This window comes from Elaeis guineensis, chromosome 9 (assembly GCF_000442705.2).
Source record: "Elaeis guineensis isolate ETL-2024a chromosome 9, EG11, whole genome shotgun sequence".
In the NCBI taxonomy this organism is placed as follows: Eukaryota; Viridiplantae; Streptophyta; class Magnoliopsida; order Arecales; family Arecaceae; genus Elaeis; species Elaeis guineensis.
This window is the reverse complement of record NC_026001.2, coordinates 66,463,027-66,476,895: the sequence shown is the minus strand read 5'-3', so window position 1 is coordinate 66,476,895 and position 13,869 is coordinate 66,463,027. Positions and strand designations below refer to the sequence as shown.

General features: G+C 39.8%; 1 protein-coding gene across 1 annotated transcript; it reads right to left on the bottom strand.

Moving 5' to 3' along the window:
• Nucleotides 1-2,368: 2,368 nt before the first annotated feature.
• On the bottom strand, nt 2,369-3,317 carry LOC105036614 (uncharacterized protein At5g48480). Its single transcript, XM_010912366.4, has 2 exons — nt 2,945-3,317; nt 2,369-2,855 (listed from the first exon to the last, which is right to left on the bottom strand). The coding sequence occupies exons 1-2, from the start codon at nt 3,208-3,210 to the stop codon at nt 2,648-2,650; spliced, it is 474 nt and encodes a 157-aa protein (XP_010910668.1). The 5' UTR covers nt 3,211-3,317; the 3' UTR covers nt 2,369-2,647.
• Between the last annotated feature and the right edge of the window lie 10,552 nt (nt 3,318-13,869).

Sequence of the window (13,869 nt, the reverse complement as noted above, 5' to 3'; positions counted from 1 at the left end):
AATTGAAAGCCGATCTTCTGGCTGCTCCTCCCTCCTTGGGAGTTTCGGCTGCGGCAGGACCCTAGACCGATCTTCTCTTCCTTCAGATCGGCATCGAATGAATCTGTCGAGCCGACCTCGTCTGATGAGCTCCTCGATCTCGTCTCGGAGCTGAATACACTCCTCCGTATCGTGGCCGTGGTCACGATGATAGAAGTAGAATTTGTTTGGATTGCGCTTTTCAGAATGCGAGCGCATCCTCTCCGACCTTGGGAGCTGCTCCCTAACTCCATCAGCACTTGAATTTTCGATGCGTTGAGAGGACGTAGCTATGGAATCTCCCGGGATGAGAGCCTCGCCGAACTCGACGGTCTGAGCTTCTCTGTTTACGAGCTCGGGGAGGAGTCCGGACACGCCTGTGCTCGAAAGGTGTTCGAGAGCATGGCCGAACTTCACCCGATCTTTTTTCAACTGCGGGCTTGCTCGAGTCTCCCGCCCGCCGCTCTCTCACGATCTCCTCATCTTTCATCTTGAAAGCTTCTTCTGCTCAAGCATATCCTTCGACCCGAGCCAGCAAATCGACAAAATCCCTGGGATACTTCTTTTCCAAGGAGAACAGAAGGTCGTTCTTCTGAAAGCCATTTTTCAGAGCGGCCATCGCGACTGATTGGTCTAAGTTCCGGACCTCCAACGCAGCGACGTTGAAACGGTTGACGTAAGCTCGGATGGATTCTCCCTCCCTTTGCTTGATGTTGATGAGGGACTCCAAACCTCTCCGGAGACGCCGGCTGCTAACAAAATGAACCGCGAACTGGTGGCTCATCTGATCAAAAGAAAAGATGGTACCCGACTTCAATACCGAATACCAGTTCCTTACTGATGGCTCATCCCTTCAGATGGATGGAAAAGCTCGACACAGAATGACGTCTGGCGGCCATGAAGCAGCATCATTGTTCGAAAGACCTCCAATGATCGACCGAATCCGAGGTCCCATTATAGCTTTCGAATTGAAAGAGCTTAAAATTTGACAGGATCAGTTCCTGCATAATCATTTGAGAGAAGGAAATATCGATACAGATGTCCTCACCATAAACAGGAAGAGCATGACGAAATTCTTCGATCCATCGATTCATCTCTTGAAGCCTTCGATCCAGGAAGTCCTCTCGACTGCGGGTTTCAAGGATTTTCAGATAGAATGAAGATAAAGATCCTCCGGAAGTAAAATCGTGATCAGACTGAAGACTCTCTACTCTCGAATATCTTTTCAGAAAAAACGAGACGACTGACTCAAATGACCCGCCCTACCGCTGGATTTTGAAATTCCGACGACGTTCTCTCCAACCACACCGACGTCTGCGACTGTTGTTGCTGTTGTATGACCTGCACCACTTCAGTGAGACCCCTGACCTGCTGAACCAGCAGATCGAATTGCTTCGCACCGACCGCCATTGCCGGAGGAGAAAGAGCCTGAAAATTGAAGATGAGATCGAACCTGAGATCTGACCGTAGAGATCGTGAATCGCCTGATGAATGCTTTGCGGAGAGGCATCGGATGAAAATCTAATAGAAAAAAAAAATGATGTCGGAGAAAATGATCGAAATCAATTCCGTTGAACACTCCTTTGAGAACAAAAATACTGCAAAAACACACGTCCTCTTTCTAATGCCACCATCTTTAAAAAAAAATCTGATGAAAAATTATGTTCAGTCGTAACATTAAATACACCTAACAACATAATTTTTTTTTTTTGAGGATTCACAAATTAACTAATTAACGACGACACAGACTGGATACTCCTTGCGTGTACGCATAAATGGAATACCTCCTTACACGCCTGGATACACAATCACATATAAGGCATGATCTGTGGGCTACAACAAGGTACATAATTTCCTCACAACAGCAAACAAGACACTAATCTCTGCAAAATAAATATATTCCATAATATACATAAGAAAATCAGGACAAAGGAAATAAAACATCCATCCTCATCTATCCAGAAGGCCACCAATATGATACCCCCAATACTTTCAAACCACTCGTTCCTAGACTTTCAAACCACTCGTTCAGTCAACCCAGTATTAAAAAACAAAAGAAAATCCAGAGACAAGACAAGAGCTTCCACAATCATTATTTAATCCCAGTAGCTCACAAAAAAAATATCAAAACGCCAGTACTCTGCGATTACTCCACGGAGAACCTTTGCCTTCTTCGAAGCCTTTAACTGCAAAAGCTCCACCTCGTCCAAATAGCCCAGGGAATAAGAATAAATAAAGACAAACTAAACATCATTACATCAAATCAAAAGCAGATATAGAAACCATTATTAAACGGTTAATTAGGGAGATTAGAGGAAATCATATAGAGACCATAAAAGAGAGATACGTATAAGGGTGGAAATCGGCACATGGAGGTCGGTCTTTTCCAATTTCCCAGCAAAATCTAAACCAACTGCAACATCCGCAACCGTCAAACACCGTCAAACTTAACGGCGACCGTAACGACCACCTTAATAATGTCTTTAATTAAAAGGAAGCACTGTCATGATTAAGTATCCAAGTACTTAGAACTAGTTAAGAACTACTGTTTTACTACTAGCAATAACAAGGAAAACTAGGTAAAAGAGTCAGTTCCGTTCCGTTCTTTAAGGAGAGAATCGATGGAGACCTAGGCCTCGGCCGGGGAGCACTTCTTGGCGGTGGACGCAACGTACCAGACGACGCCGAAGGGATCCTTCACCTTTCCAAGGAGCCCCCAGCCGCACCCACTCTCCTCCTCCGTGATCTCCCCTTGCAGCACCCCTCCCGCCTTCACAGCCTTCGCCACGGCCCCCTCCACGTCCTCCGTCTCCACCCGGAAAACGACCCCCGCCCCACTAAATCAGCGAGAACGAACCAAATGACTTAGATCTCGGCTTATTCCAGGGAGAAAACAGAGGAAAAGAGTCGGATCTGAGAGTCTTACCCTGCAGCAAAGTCGTCCTCGGTCTGGTCGCAGACGAGGAGAAAGGAGGAGCCAATCTTGAGCTCGGCGCATAGGATGAGGGGGGCTTCCTGCTCGGCCTTGCGCTTGGGGTGGTTCATCCGCTTCAGCTCCTCTGCCCCGAAAGCCTCCTTGTAGAACTGCACCGCCTCGTCGGCCTTCATCGCCGGCACCAGTAGCTGCGGCTTGAACGCAACGATGCTCGCCGCCGCCGGCACCGCTCCGTTCCCCTCTCCCTCCTGCGCCATCGCCGTCCCACGCAACGAAAAAGAGAAAAAAACGCTAACCCTAAGAGAGAGAAGCCAAAAGAAGAGAGAGAGCAGAAGGAACACAATTAGAAATTGGAACGAGAGGAGGTGGGGACGTATTTATAAAAGAGGATGGCCGCGAAGCGGTTTCACCGCTGCCTATTTATTGCCATTAATTTATTAATCCCCCGAAAACGGCCTTCTTCTTACCTCGAAACTACGACTCTGGCCTTCGTCTTTCTTTTTCCATCCCTCCCTTCGCTTTTACCGATATGGGGAAACGAACCGTTACGGACTCCATCCAATCACAGCCGTTGATTTCTATTCAACGGTTTAAAACGCATTTAAAAAAAATATCTGACAGCACGAAGGCCGAGTGAGTGGCGGGATGTTATTTTTATTCGCCCGAGTAGGCGTATATGGGTAATTCTGAGGCAAGCCAAGGGCTATTCGGTTCCTTCCGCTCACGTTTATCCACCCGCTGCTGGGCAGCACTTGCAGCTTGTTCCGATTCGCCATAATTATCTTTTGCGCTACCCTTCATTCCACCTATTTTCCACACCCCGAAACAAACCCTGTCATAAAACCTGCCGGGCCCGCATTTAGTGATAGGTGGGGCTCCGACGAAATTTGTCGTTATTTTTCCTTAGTAAATGGGAGGGGTTGTTTCGGGCCCGGCGGAGGGAGGGAGCAGACGCCGGATGCGAGGGCGCCGTGGTTCAGTGGAAAAAACACTGGAGTCGCACACGTGTCAAAATCTGAACGGTTGGTGTGCCTCATTGATATTGATAGCGAGGGGTTCATTTGTCGTGCTTGGATTTGGCGGCCCCACAAGATGCGGAAACTTAGTTCCTTTTTGAGGAGAAATTATTGCCTGGATCACGCCCTGGTAGACCACGGTGGATTACGTACAATCACGAATTCGTGAAATGCAAGGATTAATGTGGCGTGTTATCCACCGTGGGATTTGGCTGGTCTATCTCGACGTGGTGCAGACAATAATTTTACCCTTTTGAGATAGTGGCCTGTCAGGGACGATAAGAACGCAAGGGGTTGCACCTTTCGCGCGATTCTATTCACGTTCTTTCGTGCGAAGCCAGTTGCATCACCCACCGCACAGCTCTCAAAGCACGCAAACTCTATAATTTATCGGTCTGCGCAGAGCTCAAAGGATCAGGGGATGATCCAACAGTGGATTCGCGTACAGGAAGACCAATCCTTGTTTCACCTCAAAGATGTAGCCCCGGTCTGATAAGAAGAGCTGGCCCTAAGTTCTGATTATGGTACACTATATAGCATCTGATCTTCAAGAGATCAGAGTCGGATGCCGCAAAGTTAGGTGTATTCTTTTTCGTAGGTCATGAACAATTTATTCAACCAAGCACGACCATAAAATTTCAATGAGGTTGATTAACATTTTTGGCTTCCTTTTTATGGATATAGAAAAGATTCAAGAGTGGTGTATTTAATGCATTTGTATTATATATTTGGTGCTAAAGAATGTGTTACGGTGGTTATCGTGAGCGTCTCGGATCAGCACTATATCACAAGATATTTTGAGTTTTTGATTCATCAACATGATCGCTAACCATCATATGAACTGAAGAGTCCGTCTCCATACTAAGCTGAAGCATCTATGAGGTCTAACTTATGTATGAACTACCCTCGTCATCTTAGCCGACGTATCCCTTCAACGTATGCAACGGCTGTCCATCCTGAATGGATAGGATTTGGCGTAATTGTCTCCTCTGATCTCACGGGAGTGATTAAGGGCTCAATTATCTCACCCAGTTTGATATATCCAATGGTCTGGTAATCTCGGGATCATGCAATCTCACAGCTAACAACCCAGCTGTTCGACATCCTTCTATGTAAATAATCGAAGCCCCGAGGACCTAGATAATGTTGAAAATAGTGTCCCAAAGTCAATCGTCAGTCTGTTGACGGTTGTGCTCATTTTATATATGTACATGAATTATGAATTAATCAAAATTATTTTGACATTTTTCATCACAAAATATTTTTATCTTCTAATGAATTTCTATGTTGTGGTGAAGTCCTTAGGACTATTTAGACTCGACAAAGGAGGATTTATCGTTTAGTCCTTAAATCTGTTCGCGATCAAATGATACGTTGTTACCAAAGACGACAATGTTTATCAAGCATAGGTTATTGTGTGCCATATAGGTTGGTTGTCCTCTTAACCAATGAGTGTGGAGATACTGGCACTACAAGAAATCTTATCTATAGTGGCAAGTATTTTGTGGCAAAGAAAATTTTTGTCACTGAAAATAAATATTCTATGACAAAAATCATGCTCGTCACTTATTAGCATCAATTGATTTATTTTAGTGACAAACAAATATCCTTGTCATAGATTATTAATTATTGGTGACAAAAAAAATTTCTTGTCACTAGAACTTGTCACTAAATAAAAGTGCAAAAAACTAAAATATTAGTTAGAAAAATAAAATATTATTCGTGACAAGAATTAAAATTCTGTCACTAAAAGGCATCAGTGACAATAATTACTTGTCACAGAAAATATTTTCTTGTCACAGAAAAAAATTCAATGACAATATTTACTCGTCACTGAAACAAAAGAATATTAAGCACCAAACCCCTGATTGGAAGCCCTTTCTTTGCCCTCTAAAAAAAAAAAAAGAAGAGGAAGAAGAAGAAGAAGAAACGAAACATTTCATCTCCTTCATGTTTACCACTTCTTCACAAGTACTCAATCCCAGAAACCCTCACACCTATTAGTAGTGATGTGAGAGAACTCACAACTGGCACCCTTCCAATTGATAACTCCATTGAAGAAAATATTCTGGTGCACATTGGATTGGATTTGGAGGAGACCGTCATACTATATTAAAAGTTAGAACTCAAAACCCTGGCTCTAATACCAAAAGTCTTTTTGTATAGATATGCCCATTCTCTATTACTCGCTCTCTCTCCCCTACGCTACCATGGTGAGATTTTAGTTCCTAATTTATTTTCTAGTTTATTTAAACATGACTCTACATGGCAATTCCATTGATCCTACGTTATCATTTTGCCTCCCAGTGCATTTTAAATTCTTTAGATCAATGTTATAGGTTCTATTATACCATGGGTAGGTTTAGTCTATTCTATCTTAAAATTTTATGAATTGCTTGTTGAATATTTAATTTCTCTTATTACTCCCAACTATTTCAGTCTGATTAAAAAAATAGATTTGAACATTCGTGTTAAAGTGTTGGGGTTTAGATCCTAGTTAAGCTCTTGGTTGTTGAAAATATGAATGGAGTTTGAAGTGCATTCTATTTTTGTGTTTGGAAAATCTTAATGTTTGTGGTATTCTGTGTTTGTCGTATTTTCATGTGAGCTATGATAAAAATACCATCCTAAGTATCTCATTGATTTTTACCATTTGTACTACCTTGATGTATATGATGTGCTTGCCCTACCCTATTGGATGAGATGAGATGAGAAGGCTTGAACACAAGTTCCCTTGTATACATATTATTCTTAGATACTATACTAATTAATCAATTAAATACTTCTGAAACTATATTCCCTATTTTGCTTGCATTTGTTATTTGTTATGTTCTATATTATCTTCCTTCAAATGAGGCAAGTTATATTTTGGCCACATATATGTAATAGCTATTTAACTTGACCTATTTAACATATTATCTTCCTTCATTTTTTATGTTCCATGTTATCTGTTTAACATACTTTTGATCTATTTAACTCAACCTACTTAACTTATTTAATCCGTTTAATGACTTGACTTATTTAATAAATGAATTATATGGATCAGATTGGCTTATCTATTTATTAAACAGATTGGGTTCAAGTATGAAATTTTGATCTATTTAATAATTAATAAATAGATCAATTTAGAGTAACAAATGTTTGATCTAATACCTATCCGTCCCAATCTGTATCTGACTTGACATGGCCCAATTGCCATTTCTATTCTAAAGTTTCCTCTAAAATGAGTTTTTCTAATGTTAGGAGTCTTATCAAGATTCATAAAAAAAAAATGCATCACTCGTATTTCTTCAAGTATCAAAGAAAATGGATATATGTATGTATAAATTTTTATTAAAAAAATAAATATAATAAATGGATATGAAGATTTGAACCTGAAACCTATTAATAATTTAATCATCAAATTAACCAACAAACTATAACTCTTATATATTTTAAAATTGATGAAAAATATATTTACACCATCCAAACAGTTATATATGCACACCAAAATTATTTCCTTCTTGAGACTCTCGAGAATATGAAAAAATTTTAACTGCCGCTGAGAAACCAATCTTCGCGCGTTGTTCTTGGTTTCATGGGAAAGAGGTCCAAAACCCCTCGTCTTCCCCATTTGGCCACTCCAAGCCTCCCCACCTGATTAAGCCTCATAAAAAACAGAGGAAAATCTAGGGAAAACATCAAAAAAATAGACGAAACAGAGGACGGATAGAAAAAATCAAAGGTATGCCCTTTTCCCTCGTAGATTGATCATTTTCCTTTGGTTTTTGCATCTTTTTCTTTTCATTTCGTTATCTGTTTTTGGAGATCTATGGAGAAGGAGAACATCTAAGGATATTAGAGGGGTTTTGAGGTTCCGATGATATGGGATTTTATGTGAGTTGCAGTGATGTGAGCTTGAGGTTTTGGAGAGCTAATCTGGGTAGAAGCATGATATTTTGTAGGGTTTGGGGATTTTTGATTGAAAAGATTTTTCTTTTGTTTCTTTATTTTCAATTTATGGAGTTCTATTCAAATGATAATACGAATATGATACTAAATCCATGGTGTCAGACTTTCAAGCTCCATTTTTTTTTTGGCTCCTAACTATCAGTTTATGGAGTTGTGTTCTCATGATAATATGAATATGATACCAATCTGTTCATCAGGCAGTGAGTCTCAGATGTAAGATCCAGACGTCCAGAACGTGTTCACGTCTATGCATCAGTGAGTCCCGAACACAACGTCCGAACATCCAAGCCTTGCATCCAGAACGTTCTGACTCATTCCCCTACCTTAGTTTTGGACGCTCTTGCCTCTCAACAAGTCTTACCATCTATTTCTTTGTATGCAATGACCTGTGTCCCAATGCCAGTTTCTATTGCTACTAAGTTAGAGAAGGATTTCAAAAGTTGCTTTTGGGGTCATTCTTCAGATAGAAGGGGTCTTCATTATATTGTTTGGGAGATGGTCTACCTAAGGAATCTGGGTCTTGGGCATTAAACCTCTCACTTTTATAAGACAAGCTTCTTTATATAAATTGGCTGACGATATGATTCTTCATCCTGATAACTTATGGGCTAGAGTAACACCTACTAAGTATCAGTTTTCAGGATGGGTTAGTCCCCTAGAAGCTCTGCTATCTAGAACAAACTATGTGGCTTTGGAACCAAAATTCAGTAGAACTTCAGATGGTATGTTGGGAACGGTTCCTCTATTAATGTTTTCTCTCATGCTTGGCAATCTCTCCCTCTTCTTAACTAACCCAAAAAAAGAACACACAATAATAATAATTCCTCCCATATAATATTTAGAGAGGTTAGAGGAGGATGAAGCACTTCAGCCAAACTCACCGGCCTTTGAGATGGTAAAGAGGTAAGGAGAGAGACGAGCCTTTCTGATGAGGGAGAAAGAAGAGGAGGGGGGAGGGGAAAGTGTCTTCATATGTTGAAGGCTTTGCTTTTGTTTATTTTTAAGTTTATGCATGAGGACTTCCAACATGTGATATGGGTTGAATAAATACAGGAGAATATATATAGGATGGAGGAATGTCACCATACAAAAGCTTAGACTGATTGAATAGTTCAACTGTATTAATAATTTTCTGCTTGATTAATCTGAGAGAATGGGTACTGCTCTCCTTGTGATTGCTCTAGAAGTAAGATGGAGCACCACTCGGGTGATGCAAATTTCAACAGCCAACCCTCCCCTGGTCCTTAAAAGTGAGGACAAATTGGAGGTACCTTTTTTTTTTCTTTTTCATTTAGTTAAAGGTACCAACTTATCTATTTGGTAAAGGTTCTTGGTTGTTTTATGAGATATTTGGGTCCAAATCCTTCCCTAACCTACTTTGGGAAGTGATTTATTAGCATGGACACCTCATAAAAAATGGTTACATAAACCTTAATTACAAATCTTATTTGGTTGTCCTCTATATTTATAATATGTTTGCAGGTATGATTGTATACAAGTGAAGCAAATGATGATTTGGCACACTCTCCTTGTTCCCTTTTGTTTTTTTTTGAAGTAAACTTTTCTTGCTCCCTTAGCTTACAAGCAAAGCAAAACCAATGGAGGAAATTATTTGTAGACTTTCTTTCTCCCTTATAGCTTTCGCTCACCATCATACATCACCCACAACACTTCTTCATGACACCTTTATTCTGAAAAGAGAAATATAAATAATAGATCAAGCTAGTGACAGAAAAGACTGGGTGCTAATTGTTTAGCTAGTTTAAAATCGAGCATGGCAAGGATGGTTGTGTATTTTTGTCTAGATCTCGTTTCCCCCTTGGTTTGAACTCTTTGGCCTACTCAAACTTTTGATTTATACCTCTTCATTTCCTTCATGAATTGGCTTATGGATATTATCCATATGAATATGATACTGAATCCATGGTGTGAGACTTGCAGTAGGCTAATTTCCACCTTTCTGAACTCTCATATGGGGCCAGAATAATTTTTTTTGAGACTTTTCGATTCAATTTATGGAGCTCTGTTCTATTGATGATATGAATATGAACTACTGTATATAGGGCTTTAAATTATATATTTGTTGTTAAAATAAGCATCTTACGAATCTCAATTTTCTATGTTCAATTTTCTTTCTAATTCTTACGCTACCTGCTGATTGTAGTTTTACCATAACAACTCATTTTATTATAGTTGATATTATTTTATTGTCTATTATAATGTGCAGGACATAATGTCAGATAAGAACTGGATGAAACTTAATGACAGAGCAAGTATGGAATATATAAATGGAGTCCATTCGTTTCTTAACTTTGCTTTTGGTCAGCCAACTGTTAGTGATAGAATACGATGTCCTTGTACTAAGTGTAGAAATACAATCTTTAAGGGCCGACATGAAGTGAGGGCTCACTTGATCCGAAATGAAATTGTGAAAAGTTATAAACATTGGGTTTATCATGGTGAGATAATTGAGGAAAATTTAGAGGAATGCAATGCTAATAGTAGAGAGAATTTAGATGAGGAAGAAAATATAGATTATGATGACTTAATTGGAATGGTTCATGATGCATGTGCTTTCATAAATACTGATGTTGAAAGAGATGATGTGAATGAAGGATATGAACCCCAAGAACCAAATCCGGAAGCAGCAGCCTTTTACAGGTTGCTTAAAGATGCCGATAAAAATTTGTCTCCTGGATGTGACAAGGTCTCCAAATTATCCTTTGCTGTGAAGTTACTCCATTTAAAATGTTCAAATAATTAGAGTGATACATCAATGGATAAGTTGCTGAAGGTTTTTAAGGAAGTTCTTCCAAATGGTGCCTTAGTTCCAAACTCATTTTATGAAGCTAAGAAGCTTATTCAGGATTTGAAACTTGAACATATAAAAATAGATGCATGCTTGAATGATTGTGTTATATATTGGGGAGAGCATGCCAATACAATCGTATGTCCTGTGTGTAATATAGAAACCTTATCTAGGATTTCAGGGTTAGATCTTGAAACTTTTTCAAGATCATACAGCGGAAGACTAAAATAAATCAAAATTTATTTTTTAAAATCAAAAAATTCCTAGATCTAAGATCCTATTACATGATTATTACATAGTATTAAATCAAAATTAAAATATATAAATATAGCATGAACTACATGTTGATCATATCAACATGTTTCTATACTACATCTAATGTATGTATTAAACAATAGATCAGATCTATTACCTTGCAAGTTAGATGTTCTAACCTTGTTGATCTGGGTTTGAGGATGATGTTGCAAGCCGCACATGCGTCCGCCTCTAGGAGTCATCCACACGAGCCCACGAATCTCGATCAGAAGTCCTGCTTCAGGAAATCAGCACAGTATGCTAGTACTGCGCTGATCCTTCTTTGATGGTTGATCAGGTGCCTCCTTCTTCTTGATTTGGACTCTTCCAAAGATGAAAAGTAGAAGGAGGAGTTTTAGATCTGAGACGCTCTCAGGAAACTCAAGATGGAGGGAGGAAAGATATGAAAACAAAAATCCTAGAAGAAGACCCTCTTCTTCTTCACATTTTTCTCTCTAGACACTCAAACTTGCATCTTTTATATCTCCACGACCCAAAGGTATTTCTATCTATTTTTTGATGTCACAAAGGTCTCTCAAATCTCTGACTTCTCCTAAAATTTCATAAAAAAACTCATCTTATATAGAGAGATATGATAGAGTCCTTGTCTAGGTCAAACACCTAATCAAGGCTTATCCAAACATGGCAAGTTAAGGGATGCCCAACTCTTGAGCACCTCCTTCATATTTTCGTGCATGGATCACCATAAAAGGGTACACAATGTATACCCTAAAAGCCATGAAAATTTCAAAAAAAATTTGGATAAATTTGGTACAAAATTGAAAGAGTTTTGGATTTCTAAAACTCTATCTCATAGAATTCGAAATCCAAACTTATTCCTTTTAGATTTGATCCAAACCACCTTCCATGTAAGAAAGAAGAGAGGAGACCTTTTGTGAACGTGGGAGAGATCTGGGAGAGGGCTTTTGTCACACAAAATAAGTGGAGATTGGCGTTGAATAAGAGAGAGGGCGTGGAGAAGGCTTATGTGGCGCAAGGTGGAATCCTAGTCTTACTAGGATTCTGTCTTATGACTTGTTTTAATTTGGTTTTCCAAACCAAATCAAATCAAAATTAGATCAATCCAATTAAAATAGGTCTTAACCCAATTAAGAACCTAATTTAATCAGATTAAATTAGATTTAAATTTGATTTAATTTTCTAATCAAATTAGAAATTAGATTGACCCAAGTCCTAGTTGAACTAGGACTAGTTTTTTCTTGCACTTGGCTTATCCAATAAACCAATTAGACTTGATCCAATCAAGTCTAAACTAAATTTAATTAAATTATATTTAATTAGACTTAATCTCAGCCCATTGGCTTAATCAAATTAAGCCAATCAGCAATCGAATTGCTAATAGATCCTCCTGCAACACTTGCACTGGGTTAAATGTCAATCGTATTGATCATTTAACCCTATAATGATTCTTAATCATTGATCAACCATCTGATCGGATCATGAACTCTAATGTGTGTGACCTCATAGGTCCGAACCTAAGTCGGTAGCATAGGAACAAATTTTTATACCAATTGAAGTGACCATCTAGCAATGGTACCCGACGACCGGATAGGTCGAATGTGTAGAACAACATCCTTAGAACCCATGCGGATATAGTTTTCATATAATTCATCCCCTTGACCAAAATGATCATAGGACACCCCAGAGTTCAACTGTCAACTCTGATCAGGTTGTCCACATTATATTTCAAAATATCAAATCCATCTGATGGATTACCTTGGCCAAGGTTTTGCTAAATTGAAATACAGCGACTCATTCTTCTCCAACTCTTGGAGTGGTCAATCCCATCTCGATCACACTCTGACTTCGCAAGTACTTGACTGTACCCAGAAGCCTTCCATCTCTGAATTAAAATTCAGTTAGTCTAGTACCAAAGCACAGTGAGTTGCTTGCAAGTCACTGAGGCGATTTCAAGTCTAAGGGACACTTATACCTATATCCCATCAGAGACATTCTCGACAGCAGAATACTCTGGAGTTGGTCACGTTCAATGATGATGTACCCTTACATCTCACCTGTATGCCATACCAGTGTCTCCACACTCCTTGGTTAAGAGGACAACCAACCCATATGGCCTACAGCGACCTATGCTCGATAGAAGCTGTCGTCCTTATTAACAGCCTATCATTTGGTCGTGAACAGTTTTAAGGACTAATCGATAAATCCTCTCTTTATCGAACTTAAATAGTCCTAAGGACTTCATCATAACAACGGAGTTCATTAGAAATGAAAGCTTATGATGAAAATGCCAAATATATTTTATTTATTAACAAATCAATTACAATACTTGGTTGCTCAACCGTCAACAGCTTGACGATTGGCTTTTTGGGACACATTTCCCAACAACTCCCACTTGTCCTAAAGCAACTCGGCACAGTATCTAATACCCATCTTCGACTTGTGGTTGTCGAACTCCTTTATCGCTAGGGCTTTAGTGAAGGGGTCGGCTAGGTTCTCTTTCCGTCGATCTTTTGAAAGTCGACGTCATCTCGATCCACGATCTCTCGGACCAGATGGAAGCGGCGCAAGATGTGCTTCGTCTGCTGATGTGCTTTGGGTTCCTTCGCCTGAGCTATGACACCAGTGCTATCACAGTAGAGCAGGACCGGACCATCGAGGGAGGGTGCTACTCCGAGCTCGTTGATGAATTTCTTCAGTCACACAGCTTCCTTCGCGGCATCTAATACTGCGATGTACTCCGCTTCACAAACAGAGTCTGCCACAGTATGCTGCTTGGAACTCTTCCAGCAGATGGCTCTACCATTCAGAGTAAAGATATAACCCGACACACTCCTGTGTCATCATGGTCAGATTGGAAGCTGGAG

Coding starts and splice junctions, on each gene's coding strand:
- LOC105036614 (XM_010912366.4), bottom strand. CDS start 3,210: ATGGCGCAGGAGGGAGAGGGGAACGGAGCGGTGCCGGCGGCGGCGAGC. Junction 2,856..2,944: donor GAGGACGACTTTGCTGCAGG/GTAAGACTCTCA, acceptor TCGCTGATTTAG/TGGGGCGGGGGTCGTTTTCC.